General features: G+C 44.2%; 1 protein-coding gene across 3 annotated transcripts in view; it reads right to left on the reverse strand.

Annotated features, from left to right (window-relative positions):
* The window catches only part of RAB3GAP1 (RAB3 GTPase activating protein catalytic subunit 1), a 58,854-nt gene that overhangs the window by 17,711 nt on the left and 22,710 nt on the right, over positions 1-18,433 (reverse strand). For all 3 annotated transcript variants that reach the window (XR_012717357.1, XM_075284557.1, XM_075284558.1), the window contains exons 12-17: positions 17,867-17,959; positions 16,562-16,731; positions 14,363-14,458; positions 13,459-13,631; positions 11,906-11,960; positions 11,459-11,818 (exon numbers count right to left, since the gene is read on the reverse strand). Coding sequence is in view for 2 of the 3 variants with exons in the window: in XM_075284557.1 (XP_075140658.1) it covers positions 11,459-11,818; positions 11,906-11,960; positions 13,459-13,631; positions 14,363-14,458; positions 16,562-16,731; positions 17,867-17,959 (947 nt within the window). In the remaining variant the exon portion in view is untranslated. The remainder of the gene's footprint in view (positions 1-11,458; positions 11,819-11,905; positions 11,961-13,458; positions 13,632-14,362; positions 14,459-16,561; positions 16,732-17,866; positions 17,960-18,433) is intronic.

Consider the following 18,433-nt stretch of genomic DNA (forward strand, 5'->3'; position numbering starts at 1 on the left):
TGTACATAGGAGCAGTATTATAGTAGTTATATTCTTGTACATAGGAGTAGTATTATAGTAGTTATATTCTTGTACATAGGAGCAGTATTATAGTAGTTATATTCTTGTACATAGGAGTAGTATTATAGTAGTTATATTCTTGTACATAGGAGCAGTATTATAGTAGTTATATTCTTATACATAGGAGTAGTATTATAGTAGTTATATTCTTGTACATAGGAGCAGTATTATAGTAGTTATATTCTTGTACATAGGAGTAGTATTATAGTAGTTATATTCTTGTACATAGGAGTAGTATTATAGTAGTTATATTCTTGTACATAGGAGCAGTATTATAGTAGTTATATTCTTGTACATAGGAGCAGTATTATAGTAGTTATATTCTTGTACATAGGAGGCAGTATTATAGTAGTTATATTCTTCTACATAGGAGTAGTATTATAGTAGTTATATTCTTGTACATAGGAGCAGTATTATAGTAGTTATATTCTTGTACATAGGAGCAGTATTATAGTAGTTATATTCTTGTACATAGGAGCAGTATTATAGTAGTTATATTCTTGTACATAGGAATAGTATTATAGTAGTTATATTCTTATACATAGGAGTAGTATTATAGTAGTTATATTCTTGTACATAGGAGGTAGTATTATAGTAGTTATATTCTTCTACATAGGAGTAGTATTATAGTATTTATATTCTTGTACATAGGAGCAGTATTATAGTAGTTATATTCTTGTACATAGGAGCAGTATTATAGTAGTTATATTCTTGTACATAGGAGTAGTATTATAGTAGTTATATTCTTGTACATAGGAGGCAGTATTATAGTAGTTATATTCTTCTACATAGGAGTAGTATTATAGTAGTTATATTCTTGTACATAGGAGTACTATTATAGTAGTTATATTCTTGTACATAGGAGCAGTATTATAGTAGTTATATTCTTGTACATAGGAGAGGTATTATAGTAGTTATATTCTTGTACATAGGAGCAGTATTATAGTAGTTATATTCTTGTACATAGGAGTAGTATTATAGTAGTTATATTCTTGTACATAGGAGGTAGTATTATAGTAGTTATATTCTAGTATATAGGAGTAGTATTATAGTAGTTATATTCTTGTACATAGGAGCAGTATTATAGTAGTTATATTCTTGTACATAGGAGCAGTATTATAGTAGTTATATTCTTGTACATAGGAGTAGTATTATAGTAGTTATATTCTTGTACATAGATGGCTGTATTATAGTAGTTATAGTTCTTCATAGTATAATTGGACATTTTTAGTACTTTAGGACAAGGACTAGATGTGATTGTGTAGTGACATCCAGTTGTCTGATACAGATGTGTTTGGTGCAGGTGTCCCCGCTGCACAGAGAAAGGGTAACAGAAAGGTTTGAGTAGTGAAAGAAGGTGATTTCTTTCCCCCAGAGATGCCAGAAGACTTTACTATAGAGCCCTCTGGCTGCAGGAGTGTTATATGCAGCAGGACAGGGTCAGGCTTCTAAATGGAAGTATTGATCGGCCCTAGGAGGGAGGACAGACACGGGTCAACTATTACTGCAGATTAATAGGATGAAAGACAAACACAATGTACATGGATTTCAAGGCATCTCTCCAGAAGGAATCATTAGAGCCTGGAAACACACTGACATTTACAGTGTATGAGGAGCCGGAGGGACGGAACCAAAGACGGGGCGCAATAAGCATTTATAGTGTGTCCCACTCTGGGACGGAGCAGGAGAAGCAGTATTGACTCTATTACCTGCAGCTTATTGCTCTCCCCAAGGTAAAATCCTGACGGCTGTGAGGATAATGATTTTACTGTGGCTTGATGGATGAATATATGTAGAAGAACGTCTTAGGAAGCTGCCTAAAGACTTGAGGTGCTCGGACTGCAGATAATTACTAATCTATATATCACATAGGAAGAATAGCAGAAAATATTACAGGTCTGCGCCAGACGTCTGGAATCTGATTGGTTGCTCAGGGACACGTCTTGCCTTTTCCTTTACAGTATTGCTTCTAAGGAGGGCAGAGATCAAAAGAGCTTACAATCTATAATATATGTTATATGGCTGACTGGTTGTTGTATGTAACACTGCTGGCTTTACGTTACATGACAATGTATATAATATACATCAATGGAGTATCTGTACAATGGACATATCCGGATGTTTGCTGCACAGGCGCCATGCATGACTGAGGCTGGGTGACAGGGGGTGAGTATTGGGGTATTTGAGACTTGCCCCATATGGGTATGTATACAAAGTATTTGTGCCTGATACTACAGCAGGAGAGCAAGGTACATATGGTTAAAACTGTATGAGAATTGGGTGGCCGACACTATAAATGGGGCACTAGTTGGCGGGGTTATGGGAGCTGAGAATGTAGTGCAGGGCGCTGGCTGGCAATGCTTTGGAGGCTGACACTGTAATGGTGATACTATGGCTGACAATGTAATGGCGATACTATGGCTGACACTGTAATGGAGATACTATGTCTGACACTGTAATGGTGATCCTATGGCTGACAATGTAATGGTGATACTATGGCTGACACTGTAATGGAGATACTATGGCTGACAATGTAATGGCGATACTATGGCTGACACTGTAATGGAGATACTATGGCTGGCACTGTAATGGCGATCCTATGGCTGACACTGTAATGGAGATACTATGGCTGACACTGTAATGGCGATACTATGGCTGACACTGTAATGGCGATACTATGGCTGATACTGTAATGGCGATACTATGGCTGACACTGTAATGGCGATACTATGGCTGACACTGTAATGGAGATACTATGGCTGACACTGTAATGGCGATACTATGGCTGACACTGTAATGGAGATACTATGGCTGGCACTGTAATGGAGATACTATGGCTGACAATGTAATGGAGATACTATGGCTGACACTGTAATGGCGATACTATGGCTGACACTGTAATGGCGATACTATGGCTGACACTGTAATGGCGATACTATGGCTGACACTGTAATGGCGATACTATGTCTGACACTGTAATGGCGATACTATGGCTGACACTGTAATGGAGATACTATGGCTGACACTGTAATGGCGATACTATGTCTGACACTGTAATGGAGATACTATGGCTGGCACTGTAATGGAGATACTATGGCTGACAATGTAATGGAGATACTATGGCTGACACTGTAATGGCGATACTATGGCTGACACTGTAATGGAGATACTATGGCTGGCACTGTAATGGAGATACTATGGCTGACAATGTAATGGAGATACTATGGCTGACACTGTAATGGCGATACTATGGCTGACACTGTAATGGCGATACTATGGCTGACACTGTAATGGCGATACTATGGCTGACACTGTAATGGCGATACTATGTCTGACACTGTAATGGAGATACTATGGCTGGCACTGTAATGGCGATCCTATGGCTGACAATGTAATGGCGATCCTATGGCTGACAATGTAATGGCGATACTATGGCTGACACTGTAATGGAGATACTATGGCTGACACTGTAATGGCGATACTATGGCTGGCACTGTAATGGAGATACTATGGCTGGCACTGTAATGGCGATACTATGGCTGACAATGTAATGGAGATACTATGGCTGACACTGTAATGGAGATACTATGGCTGACACTGTAATGGCGATACTATGTCTGACACTGTAATGGAGATACTATGGCTGGCACTGTAATGGCGATCCTATGGCTGACAATGTAATGGCGATCCTATGGCTGACAATGTAATGGCGATACTATGGCTGACACTGTAATGGAGATACTATGGCTGGCACTGTAATGGCGATCCTATGGCTGACAATGTAATGGCGATCCTATGGCTGACAATGTAATGGAGATACTATGTCTGACACTGTAATGGAGATACTATGTCTGACACTGTAATGGAGATACTATGTCTGACACTGTAATGGCGATACTATGGCTGACACTGTAATGGCGATACTATGGCTGACAATGTAATGGCGATACTATGGCTGACACTGTAATGGCGATACTATGGCTGACACTGTAATGGCGATACTATGGCTGACACTGTAATGGAGATACTATGGCTGACACTGTAATGGCGATACTATGGCTGACACTGTAATGGAGATACTATGGCTGACACTGTAATGGCGATACTATGGCTGACACTGTAATGGAGATACTATGGCTGACACTGTAATGGCGATACTATGGCTGACACTGTAATGGCGATACTATGGCTGACAATGTAATGGAGATACTATGGCTGACACTGTAATGGCGATACTATGGCTGACACTGTAATGGAGATACTATGGCTGACACTGTAATGGCGATACTATGGCTGACACTGTAATGGCGATACTATGGCTGACACTGTAATGGAGATACTATGGCTGACACTGTAATGGCGATACTATGGCTGACACTGTAATGGCGATACTATGGCTGACACTGTAATGGCGATACTATGGCTGACACTGTAATGGCGATACTATGGCTGACACTGTAATGGCGATACTATGGCTGACACTGTAATGGCGATACTATGGCTGACACTGTAATGGAGATACTATGGCTGACACTGTAATGGCGATACTATGGCTGACACTGTAATGGAGATACTATGGCTGACACTGTAATGGCGATACTATGGCTGACACTGTAATGGCGATACTATGGCTGACACTGTAATGGCGATACTATGGCTGACACTGTAATGGCGATACTATGGCTGACACTGTAATGGCGATACTATGGCTGACACTGTAATGGCGATACTATGGCTGACACTGTAATGGAGATACTATGGCTGACACTGTAATGGCGATACTATGGCTGACACTGTAATGGAGATACTATGGCTGACACTGTAATGGCGATACTATGGCTGACACTGTAATGGAGATACTATGGCTGACACTGTAATGGAGATACTATGGCTGACACTGTAATGGCGATACTATGGCTGACACTGTAATGGAGATACTATGGCTGACACTGTAATGGAGATACTATGGCTGACACTGTAATGGCGATACTATGGCTGACACTGTAATGGCGATACTATGGCTGACACTGTAATGGAGATACTATGGCTGACACTGTAATGGAGATACTATGGCTGACAATGTAATGGCGATACTATGGCTGACACTGTAATGGAGATACTATGGCTGACACTGTAATGGCGATACTATGGCTGACACTGTAATGGAGATACTATGGCTGACACTGTAATGGAGATACTATGGCTGACACTGTAATGGCGATACTATGTCTGACACTGTAATGGAGATACTATGGCTGACACTGTAATGGCGATACTATGGCTGACACTGTAATGGAGATACTATGGCTGACACTGTAATGGAGATACTATGTCTGACACTGTAATGGAGATACTATGGCTGACACTGTAATGGAGATACTATGTCTGACACTGCAATGCAGATACTATGGCTGACACTGTAATGCAGGGCAATGACTGTGACTATATAACAGCACTTCTCTCTATATAGGGTCAATCTACTTCTTGGCGACGGATTCTTACAGCGAGGTTCCCTTCTTAATATCTATACAAATCTGCAGATTTCCAGTGCCCTGCACACACCGACCGTCATCTGCATGGGGCCTAAATCCAAGAAATGGTACAAAATGTGGCCCATATCTACATCTATAGCAGGTGCAGCTATATTTCCAAAGCACAGAGAATGCATGAAGCGACGTGTCCCTTTTAATACATTTGGTGCAAATCATTCCAAGAATCTTTTTTCGTTTTCCTTCATGAAACTCCAGGCTCCCTAAATCTGTCTCACCAACTTCTAAATCCAGAGACAGACGATTCCTGCGATCACGGCGGCCACCGTGCTAATATATTGACACGTCGAGTCATAGAAACCTGTATCATTCTGACAGTCCTCGGCACAAGTACGAAGTGAACATGGTGACTCTGGCAGAGAAGACAGGGCTGGAGAGGGGCGACTGACCCCCTGTGATGTGCCCACGTCGGACATCATGATGAGTGACTGAGCGGCCGCCGTAGCAATGTCACCTAGAATAAAGCTCACAAATATCTTCCTCTCCGACGGCTCTCGGGGACGCCTCTTGTATGAAGTTATAATTGCTGGAGCCGGAGTGAGAAATTAAGCATGGAAGTGGCTCCGAGGGGGGTTCCCGTTCCTGCAGACAGCATGGCATTAACACCACGGCGCGCCATAAAGCAACATATATTGTAACCACCACTGAGCCCACTGCAAACATCGCGGCAGATTAATATTCATGGCGGGGGCGCCCGCGCACGATAATGCTCAAGCAAGACAATTTTTATTCTAAGTAAAGAGAACTCTGCGATGCGGGAACGGAAAAGCCGGCTCATAATCAACATATTTTTGTTTTAAAAGCCCCGTCCGGATCGCACAAAGTGCCAGGCGTCTCGTAAAAGCCCGTTTGTGACCTCGGACGCTCTAGACCAGGTTTTCTGAGTGCAAGATATTAAAACGGGGGTTGGAGAAGAGAGTGTTAGGAAAATATGAAGGAGACTCGGGAAGTGTTCTATAGAAAGGGATATGGTTAAGAAAAACAGCGCCCCTCTGGTCTGGTGGCTATACCTGGTACTGCAGTTTGGCTCCATTCAGGACTCAAATAGGGGCTAGGAAGGGATCAGGAGGCTTCGGCACTCCGAGCTAGAATTGGTTACTCGGAGTGTATTAGAAAGTTGCAGAACTTTGCAATATCCAGTGATAATAAAATAAGCTTAGTTCCAGAAAATTGGAAATGACAATCTGAACTAGGAGAGACCCTGTGAAATCAGGGACCCCCTTATGGGTACAATAATCACCTTGCACTGCAGGCAGCCCAGGTACACAGAAGTGCGCCCCCCAGTGGATATAACTATGTTTACAGATCCGATCCCATTAGGAGAAGTGACAGTAAGGCGGAGAGAATCAGCGGAGGATTGTGTGCAGGACGCAGGGCGGCGCAGCCCGCCGCTCAGGAACAAGAGACCCAGATTTCATATATACAGGGCGAGCCGCAGAGGCCGCAAATCAAGAATTACGCTCGGCGGGACTCCGGTAATGGCAGGAGGAAAGGAGGGAAGGGTTTAGGATTCAGGGTGAGCTTTAAATAGGTCCTGATTACATCTCACCCGGCGCGTTGCGGCCTCAGCGTACACGGCACAGCAGAGACGTATCAGCAGCAGAGCGGTACTACAGCAGAGGAGACAAGGCTCTATTCAGAATCTCAGGGAGACGGAAATAAATGTTTACAGGGCTTATCAAGATGTGAACAATCGCCAAGTACAAGAGCTGGATTTAGGAATGACATAAAGACGAACTGGACGCTATGAAGAAGCAAGAGCACTGGGGTCTGATCTTAAAGGGGTACCCCAATGGAGGACACGCTGATAAACAGCTGAAGTGTGTGAATGAGAGGTAATACATGTTGGTGCAAAATCCTACACAGCAGGGGGCGCTCCTTCTTACCAGCATTGACTGAGGATATGCACGTCACTGGCGGTCGCAATTCCTTTCGTTTTTATTTGTCGAAACGACTGTCACAATTCAGTCTCAAAGTTTGTGAAATGAGCAAAATGTCTTCAAGTGTGCCATAGTGGCAGTCATCAAGAGGTACACTACCCAAAAGTAGCCTCTGAGTCATTTTATATGGAAGCCCTTTCATGCCCTCTTGTGGCAAGACCCAGTGTCTAACCAGACCACACCGGTCAACAATAGAGCCAAGTGCTAAGACCCAAATCATATTATATAGTTAAAAATGGAGGAGTTGTAGTTGGCGTTTTAGGACTGCACAGTCCTGGCGCCCCCTTGTGCCCCTGTAGTTGCGGCTTAGATTTTTCTTATCATTGGCTTTTGTCCATAGCAATGAATTGTGAACGGCAAAAAGTTTTACTACAGGTTGGAGTTTTGAAGTTTGCAATGCAAAACACAAATTACCAAAAATGAAGATTTTCCTGGGGATTGTATGAGGATACGCCTCGCTATGCTGACGCGCGTCCTCCACGACATATAGGAGAAAGGAGCGCGCCGCAGCTTATAATTTTCTTCTAAATCACTAATGCATTTCCCAGCCATCACGAAAAATCTTTACATTAAACAGTTCCCAGTCGGTGCCAAAATAATGTGGAAATTATCACCCTTTAATTCCAGCACTTAAAGGAGATGTCGCTGTCACATTAACACAAGCTGATCAAGTAAATGATTTTATACAATGGCTGGAACCAATTACAAGCAGCGAGGTATAAAATGGCTGACATTATCCAACGCCGTCGTACAAACGCAAGGCGACAATGTCAACAACTTCTCAGGAGAAACTCACTTTATAAACCCGCAGAGAATATCCGGAGGAAGGGAAGTGAGAGCGAGGGGAAAATAGTGAAATACGAAACGTTAGAGCTGTGAACACAAGTGCGACACAAGTATGACACAAAGGATGAGGTAAGTAGTAATATGTCCAGGATATAGTTGTATATCAAATTTATCTGCAGGACATTAGTGATCCTGAGTTACATCCTGTATTATACTCCAGAGCTGCGCTCACTATTCTGCTGGTGCAGTCACTGTGTACATACATTACATTACTTATCCTGTATTATACTCCAGAGCTGCGCTCACTATTCTGCTGGTGCAGTCACTGTGTACATACATTACATTACTTATCCTGTATTATACTCCAGAGCTGCGCTCACTATTCTGCTGGTGCAGTCACTATATACATACATTACATTACTTATCCTGTATTATACTCCAGAGCTGCGCTCACTATTCTGCTGGTGCAGTCACTGTGTACATACATTACATTACTTATCCTGTATTATACTCCAGAGCTGCGCTCACTATTCTCCTGGTACAGTCACTGTGTACATACATTACATTACTTATCCTGTATTATACTCCAGAGCTGCGCTCACTATTCTGCTGGTGCAGTCACTATATACATACATTACATTACTTATCCTGTATTATACTCCAGAGCTGCGCTCACTATTCTGCTGGTACAGTCACTGTGTACATACATTACATTACTTATCCTGTATTATACTCCAGAGCTGCACTCACTATTCTGCTGGTGTAGTCACTGTGTACATACATTACATTACTTATCCTGTATTATACCCCAGAGCTGCACTCACTATTCTCCTGGTACAGTCACTGTGTACATACATTACATTACGTATCCTGTATTATACTCCAGAGCTGCGCTCACTATTCTGCTGGTACAGTCACTGTGTACATACATTACATTACTTATCCTGTATTATACTCCAGAGCTGCGCTCACTATTCTGCTGGTACAGTCACTGTGTACATACATTACATTACTTATCCTGTATTATACTCCAGAGCTGTGCTCACTATTCTGCTGGTACAGGCACTGTGTACATACATTACATTACTTATCCTGTATTATACTCCAGAGCTGCGCTCACTATTCTGCTGGTGCTGTCACTGTGTACATACATGACTTATCCTGTATTATACTCCAGAGCTGCGCTCACTATTCTGCTGGTGCAGTCACTGTGTACATACATTACATTACTTATCCTGTATTATACTCCAGAGCTGCGCTCACTATTCTGCTGGTGCAGTCACTGTGTACATACATTACTTATCCTGTATTATACTCCAGAGCTGCGCTCACTATTCTGCTGGTACAGTCACTGTGTACATACATTACATCACTTACCCTGTATTATACTCCAGAGCTGCGCTCACTATTCTGCTGGTGCAGTCACTGTGTACATACATTACATTACTTATCCTGTATTATACTCCAGAGCTGCGCTCACTATTCTGCTCTCGGAACATCCTATTAAAATATAGTCAGTCTAGTGATCGCCTGGTCAAATCCCCCAAGCTTGTCTCTTATTACTGGATGACGTCACATATAGGCAGCCATTTTCCCAGCACTGGGCACTACCATGGACTTGCGGCATTCAGATAAATGGCTGACCATGTGATGCACCAGAACAGGAGTCGCTGATACTTGGCGGGATACGCTGGGTAATAACATACCTGCAGCAGTTGGCGGTACGGCCTTCCTTATAAATAACCCCCTTTCTGAAGGAATTTACAATCTTTTCTTGGATTTCCAGCTCGGATGCCGCTTTCTATAGAGGACATTACATAACACACAAATAACAGCTTTCTGCGCGACTGTTTATTGAGGCGTCAGTAAGTGGGCGCCGGCTCCTCCAGAAAGTTCCCCATTGTCTGCTAAGTGTGAGACGACTGTATTTAATACACAATGCAGCCATCACAATAGGATCTGCAATGTCACATCAGTGGAGGAGAAGCCGCGTCTTCTCAGCGCTCGCAGCGACATAATAAAAGCGTTCGGATAGAAGAGAGGTTGTATGCCGCGGATAATATACGGCGCGCGCAGACGCTCGGCTTCAATAGAGAGCGTAAAAAATATCGGCTTAATTAATAATTAGCAACAAGGTCTCCTGCCATTCAGGAAGGATAATGGATTCCGCCATCAGAAACTGCAAGGAAGAAGTTCTTGAATGCATAGAAAAAAAAAAGGCGCCGATTATCGGAGCGGTTCATAAGGGGACAGGAAGTTTTACAGTGCAAGGTGCAGAATCTTAAAGGGAATGTCTCCTTTAATCAATAACTTTATTTATTTCAAATTGTAATATTTCCCTCCGTTGGTCACTAGAGGGAGCACCATCTGTCATTACTTGGTGCAGATCCAGTAGGTGGCGCTGTTCCAGGTGTGTTAGCTTTGGGATCTGGCGACCTCCGCCCCCCCTATCCTGTTGCAGCGCACACACCCTTGGCCTCGCCTGTAGCGGGGTCCAATAGATTCGCCTCTTGTACGTGTAACCCTAACCTGCCTAAAACGAAGAGTCACAGGATGGTGTCCAAACTACCTAGAAGCCCATTTATTTTTGGCTCTACCAACAGCCCATAGAAAAGGTTAAACTTTCCCATGAAGTCCGACTATAACAGCTGCAGGACTTGTTACAATGTATCAGCGCTACCTTTTACAATGAGCCCTACAGGACATGTGATGGGAGAATGTTTAATGTCTGAATGTAACCAAAAAGGTTTCCATTTACTGACAGCAAGCAGAGAATTGTGCAGAACTAAAAAAATAAAATGGTCTTAAGAAGTTGAAGAACTTTTCATTAGGCGAAGGTTAAACTTAAAGGCACAGAGTGAGAAGACGTGACTAGAGATGAGCGAATATTATTGGAAACTAGAGTTTCGAATACCTCGCTCCCATAGGAATGCATAGGAGCAGCCGTACAGCAAGGGGTTAAGCGGCCGGTGCATTCCTATGGGAGCGAGGTATTCGATACTCTAGTTTCCAATACTATTCGCTCATCTCTAGACATGACCAATCGATCCTGCCTAAGGGCTGCTATGCAAAGCCTCGACCTACAAGTACAAATCCATAATGGACCAGGAGCGCAGAGGTTACCTGTGTGATGGGAATATACAGCGGTTCCCCGGTCTGCAGCAGGGTCAGGTTTCCAGACTGGTGTAAGCGGCCGTCGGGTTTCAGCGCCTCCTTCGCCTCCTCTTTGGCCGACTTCTTTGCCGCTTCCTGTCCACTTTCTTTCAATTCCTCCGTGTCACTGTGACACTCAAAGAACTCGTCCTCACTGTCGCTCCAAGATTCCCAGGACTTGCCCACGTCGTACTTGTTCTTCTCCGACTCTGCTGCGGAGTTCACCGAATCACTTGCCGTCCTGTTTAGCGCTGAGTCGGAGGAGTCAGCAGCGTTCCCCTTTTTGCCGTCATCCCTCGCCTTCTTCCTCTCGATGCAGCAGTTCAGCATCTGATGAGAGTCGCAGGCACATTTACATGTAGTGATATCTCATGGCCGCAGCCAAGGCCGAATACGCGGCAGATGGAGGACACGTACCTGCAGCTTCTGGTGGAGCAGGCAGCACTTCAGATCTGGGGCTCCGTTACTTAATCTAGAGAAGATGGAAAGCAGCATTAAGACCCTTGCGCTAGTTCACGCCTAGAGTAAGGGTATGGTCACATGCCGAATCTGTCATTGATTTTGAGGTGGATTCCGCACCCAAGACCAGTGGCAGATTCTGGGGAGAAATGGGAGAAAGAGATCGAAGTAGGAAGCTGAAAAAAAATAAGCCTCCTGCTTGATCTTGCCAGGGATTCTGCTCTTATTCGACCACGGAGTCCGCGGCTCAAGACTCCCGTCTGTGTCTGATCAGCAGGTGGATGCCGAGGAGGGGCCTTAAATTCCTCTTCATTTTCCATGGTGTGTCCTTGCCCTAATATAAGAAAGTATTGTCTGAATTGAGCAGTCGGCTTTCTCGATCTGTGCCCCAGGTAAAGAGCTATCAATCCCGGTACCGTAGCTCTTTACAGTCAGTCAGGAACGTCCTTCTTCACAGCAGCGCCTATCACGCTGTACAGTGTGAGCGGGGAAGAACACCCCCTCCCCTCCTGATAATACTCGTCTATGGACAAGGACTGTGAGCAGAGGGAGGGGGCGCTCCTCCCCGCTCACACTCTACAGCGCAATAGGCGCTGCTGTGGAGGACGTTCCTGACTGACTGTCAGGAACGCCCTTCTGACTGTAAAGAGCTACGGTACCGGGACCGATAGCTCTTCACCTGGGGCACAGACCGGAAAAGCAGACAGTGCTCTGAATTCTGCACACTGTCGGCTTTCCAGCAGTATATAGAACTGCCTGTGCCTCGGACCATGAAAGGTCCTCTTTAAAGGGGTTTTTCAGGGTGATGGTGTCAAATAAAGAAAGAAGGGACGCTCCATTGCGTTCTCCAATCTGGCGACACGTCCCAGAGGCTGATGTGACACACATGACACTGAGCACACACGTTGGGTACCGGTGAAGTATTAGCAGTGCCCATGACTGATCGCACCCACAGTCACTCCTATTGCAACGTTCCTTCATTTTGTTTTAGATGCCTTGGCACATACACAGATGGGTAAAGTACTGAAGCGAATGACTACAAGGGCTGCTTATGTAAAGGAAGAAGAGATTCATCTCTTACGGGTTCATTCACACTGTGCAGAAAAATTGTGTTTTATACAGCAGAGTATAAATAAACCATAACTCCCTGCTGCTACAACTAGGGGGCACTATCCTAACTCCTTATTGCTGCAGAATTAACCCCACCTTCACCGATGCATTAAGTGCATGATGGATATGGCTGGGACGTCCCATCTAAGGACACCCTAAAAAGGCTAAACCCGAAATCTCTGGTTCCCTGTTATCAGCCAATTAAAGCTGAGAGGATGCTGACAAATATTCAGTGCTAGGAGCCTATAGAAACATGTCCATGCCTACGTGTGAGTGATATTAGCAGCTCCAGCACTTTCACAGGTGGCGTGTTACATATACATGACCTAGGGGCCCCTGCTGTGCTGTGAATATTTACAGAACGCCAGCGCGTTACATCAGACCGTGCTTAATATACGCACCCCGGGACCAGGTAATTGTTCTCCCACCGATATCGCATCTCCAGCACAAACTCTTGCCACAAGTGTGCCACCCCTCGCACCCCTCCGTGGTAGAAGTTGACCATACAGAGGCACAGCGCCAGCTTGTACGTCAGGCTGTCGGACGGGGCTGACTTGAGCTGGCTGTACAGGTTCTGCGCACAGAGAGAGACAATTACGCCAGGCATACATAATTCAAGCACTTTACAATAATCTGAGCATTGTTGCATTACAAATGAGTTGGTCTAATAGGCGAGGACAGATGGCTGGGAATATTCAGAATTTCAGAACCAAGCTCCGGCAAAATAACATCAGCATCTCATTTAAAGGGACAGAAGGGAGATATTCATCGAATTCGTGGTGAACAGAATACATGGATATAGAGTAGGTGAGATGATCATATTAAAGGGTTGTTTCATGATCAACACTTATACTGGGACCCCCACAGGTTATGAGACTGGGGTCCTAGGTTCCCCCTCTGAATGGAGCATGAGGTCTCGTACTCTGCTGCTCCAGTCAAAGATTTATCCTCTATCCAGCAGTCAGACCCCCATGATCCCGATGGGAAGGGGAGTTTACTACAGAATATCTACTACATTTTTATAGTGGTTATGTTCAGGTGTGTGGTCCATGAGACTAAAACACAGGGGGGCCACAAAATTGGTGTAAAAGCAATGGAAGACGTCACTTTTTTTTTTTCTGCTGGTGGTGTGGCATGGCGGGGAGGGACATCACATTTATTCTCACTGATGTCAGAATATATACCGGCATGGAGCTGGTGCACATCCTAAATTAGGTGCAAAATCCATTGGGGCAGGGTTTTGTCAAGACTGTCCCTGTCCCTTGTATATAGAGAAATATAACCTATCCCTATGCCATAACTTACATAGTCCTCGCTCTCGGCCCCGGCTGCGGTGTCATCATTAGAGCCGCCGCTCCGGGACTCTCCTCCATCCAGGGATTTTGCATCTGGAAATAGGAACTGCAGAAAAATGGAAAATCTGGCTGTTCATGAGTGTATAGAGTATACAGTATATATCTGTCCATATTATAATATAAGAACAGTACTCAGGGCCAGGAGGACAGAGCGCTCATTGGTATCTATGGTACCCAACACGCAACAGATCACGAAACTTCTCAGTTTCTTTAGATGTGAAATTAAGAAGCAAGGAAAAAAAAAAACACAAAGCGCAGTGAACGGACACGAACTATACTGTGTGTACAGGGCTAGGCCTCAGCGGGCTGCACTTCTGTATTCCCAGATATCCCGAGAAAGACGATCATAAGAGTTATCTATCTGACCAATTCAAGACAAGGAGAGAAAGAGAGAAGAGAAGGAAAGGGAAGGAAGAGAAGGAAAGGAAGAGAAGGAAAGGAAGAGAAGGGAAGGAACAGAAGGAAAGGAAGAGAAGGAATGGAAGAGAAGGGAAAGGAAAAGAAGGGAATGGAAGGAAAGGAAGGATGGAAAAGGGAAGGAAAGGGAAGGAAAAGAAAGGAAAGGAAAGGGAAGGGAAGGAAGAGAAGGGAAGGAAGAGAAGGAAAGGAAAGGAAGAGAAGGAAAGGAAAGGAAAGGAAGAGAAGGGAAAGCAAAGGAAAGGAAGAAAAAGGAAAGGAAGAGAAGAGGAAGGAAGGAAGGAAGGGAAGAGAAGGGAAAGAAAGGAAGGAAGGAAGAGGAAGAGAAGGGAACGGAAAGGAAGAGAAGAAGGAAGGAAGGAAGGAAAGGAAAGGAAAGGAAAGGAAAGGAAAGGAAGAGAAGAGGAAGGAAGGAAGGAAGGAAGGAAGGAAGGGAAAGGAAAGGAAAAGGAAAAGGAAAAGGAAAGGAAGAGAAGAGAAGGAAAGGAAGAGAAGGAAGGAAGAGAAGGGAAAGCAAAGGAAAGGAAGAGAAGGGAAAGGAAGAGAAGGGAAAGGAAAGGAAGAGAAGAGGAAGGAAGGAAGGAAGGGAAGAGAAGGGAAAGAAAGGAAGGAAGGAAGAGGAAGAGAAGGGAACGGAAAGGAAGAGAAGAAGGAAGGAAGGAAGGAAGGAAGGAAAGGAAAGGAAAGGAAAGGAAAGGAAAGGAAAGGAAAGGAAAGGAAAGGAAAGGAAAGGAAAGGAAGAGAAGAGGAAGGAAGGAAGGAAGGAAGGAAGGGAAAGGAAAGGAAAGGAAAAGGAAAAGGAAAAGGAAAGGAAGAGAAGAGAAGGAAAGGAAGAGAAGGAAGGAAGAGAAGGGAAAGCAAAGGAAAGGAAGAGAAGGGAAAGGAAGAGAAGGGAAAGGAAAGGAAGAGAAGAGGAAGGAAGGAAGGGAAGAAAAGGGAAAGGAAGGAAGGAAGGAAGGAAGGAAGGAAGGAAGGAAGGAAGAAGGGGAAGGAAGGGAAAGGAAAGGAAGAGAAGGGAAGGAAAGGAAGAGAAAGGAAAGGAAAGGAAAGGAAAGGAAGAGAAGAGGAAGGAAGGAAAGGAAGGAAAGGAAGGAAGGAAGGAAGGAAGGAAGGAAGGAAGGGAAAGGAAAGGAAAGGAAAGGAAAGGAAGAGAAGAAAGAAAGAAAAGGAAAGAAAGAAAGAAAGAAAGAAAGAAAGAAAGAAAGAAAGAAAGAAAGAAAGAAAGGATATGGGTGTATATACTAATATGGATTAATAGAGATGATACATAAATGAGAGATAGATACTGTAGATAAATATAGATAGAGATAGATAGATAGATGATAGATAAGATAGATAGATAGCTGATAGATAGATACGACAGATAGATAGACAGATACTGTAGATATATAGATAGATATTCCTGTAATCAGCTCTTTGACTTCTCGCTGATTATTGTGACAGATATGCAGGAGGTATAAATAACCCTATTACGCACTTGCCAGATTTCAGGAGCAGAGAGAAACGTTTCTAGCGCTATAACATACCCGATATATTCAGGAGGCTGAACCGTTAACAAGGTAAACAACAGATATGATTAATTCGCACTCCGGCGACACGTCGGCGCCTCCTAATTAACACGTGTATTAGCTGCTAAGATGAATCTGTTAAATTGGGGTCATGTTGAGTAAAGTGGAGAAAAAAAAAAAGATCTAAAAAGAAGAGATATATAAAAGTTCAGGGCAGAACCTACAAATAAAATTGCGTTGAGGACATCAGTGCTTAATGGGGTCTCATCTGCCCCTCGGTGCTTGCGGATCTTCTTCCTGGCACTGCTGACCATGCCGGTGACGGACAGCTTGTGTATGGGGACCGGTGCCGGCTCGGTGAGCTTTGATAGAGCCTGGCTAATATCAGCTGCGTCTATAAAGAGAGAACACAAAGGACACTGAGCGCGGAGCCCGACTGCATAGAAGTATTAATTTAGAAAGATCTGCGAGATGCTGCTTAGCAACCACATCATTCTGCCTCGCTGCAAATCCCTACATCTTGTTAATAAAAAAAAAAATAAAAAAAAGATTTTTTTTTCATTATTATATTAGATAAAACTCCAACAGTGATCTGGCGTCCAAATATGCAAATACCGTCTCATTAGATGGAGGTCTGGTTTATAAATCTCTCTAAGTTAGTAGATAGAAGGTCTGAAGAACAGCCCATTTATTTCAAAAGGAAGTGTAATACTTTGTTTCCCCTGTGGAGGCGCTGCAGGGAAATAGAACACATTTGTCAGATTCCTCCACTAGGGGTTCCAATAGCAGACCATCATGTGATCACATTATCATCAGGTTATCCTTCTAGCAAAAAGGGTTTGTCCTAATCTAATGATCCTTTAAAGGGGTATCCTTGGGATAGGTCCTCAAAATTGGATCGGTGGGAGTCCTCCAATGATCAGCTACGAGTTCTGAAATCGAAATGGAGAATGGAGACAGCTTCTCCGTGTAGTGGATGGGCTGTGTTACTGAAGCTCAGCACCAATACACCTGATTGGGAGTTCAGCCGCAGTACCCCAGCCTGGCCACTACAGAGAATGGCGCTGTGGGCCTTATTCCGCTCCCTAAGTTAGCTCCAGATGCTGGTCATAAACGCTGATCGGTTGGGTTGGGGAGTGTGGAGTGTTTTTTTTTTTTGTTTTTAAGTGAATTTTTGGCACTTCAGTACATGCTGGGAGTTGTAGTTCCACAACAGCTAGATAGCCTCAGGTTAAAGATTACAGGTATGTCGATTTATTTTAGCCCCAATATTTAGCAGCTGCTTGTCAACCTCTAACCTATTAAAGGTACATGCATACTCGGAGGAACATACAGGTCCTGAGCTATATCTATGTGAGATGCAAGGTTAGCTCCAAGTATTAACGTAACATCTAGAACCTGTAGGACAGGGGGCGACATGCCAGGCCTCTAGGGGGCAGTAACACTGACCCCCACGCTGTGAGTTATGAAGCAGTAGATTACAGAGTTACAGTTTTGGGATTACTCTGATGTCACTTCAGCAGAATTACCTTTCCCATTTTCCTCGAAGGCAGATTTGCCCAGAATTTCGTCGGTGGATTCCTTACGGCGACAAAGTCTAAAAAACTCTGAAACAAAATCACCTAAAAGGAAGTAGGAATAAAATATCAGGGGTTAGTGGTCGTCTGTACCAATGGAGGCACACAAGTCTGGATACGAAATTCAATTTTTCTTTTCAACTGTAATTTTTATTGAAATTTTTCAAATAGAAGTAAGAGGGGGAGGGGGCGTGGCTGAGCGAAGGGGCGTGGCTTAGTGCCGTTCGCAGGCAGAGAGCAGGCACGGAGAGGACCTGCTCTCTGCCTGAGCGTGAGGGGAGGCTGCTGGGGCAGTGCTGCTCCAGTGGCCTCCCCAAACCACCGCTCGGTGCTAAGCCAGTCCAGGACAGCTTGTCCTAGACTGGCTTAGGTAAGCAAAAATGCCGCCCTCCCTGAGGCCCTGGCATAGCGCCGCCTGAAGCGGTCGCTTCAGGTCGCCTCATGGGAGGTGCGGCGCTGGCCTAGGAGGGAGGTTCAGCAGATATATAAGGGGATCTAAAGGGACCCCCTGTATGAAGA

The sequence above is a fragment of the Leptodactylus fuscus genome, chromosome 8 (genome assembly GCF_031893055.1).
Source record: "Leptodactylus fuscus isolate aLepFus1 chromosome 8, aLepFus1.hap2, whole genome shotgun sequence".
Classification (NCBI taxonomy): Eukaryota; Metazoa; Chordata; class Amphibia; order Anura; family Leptodactylidae; genus Leptodactylus; species Leptodactylus fuscus.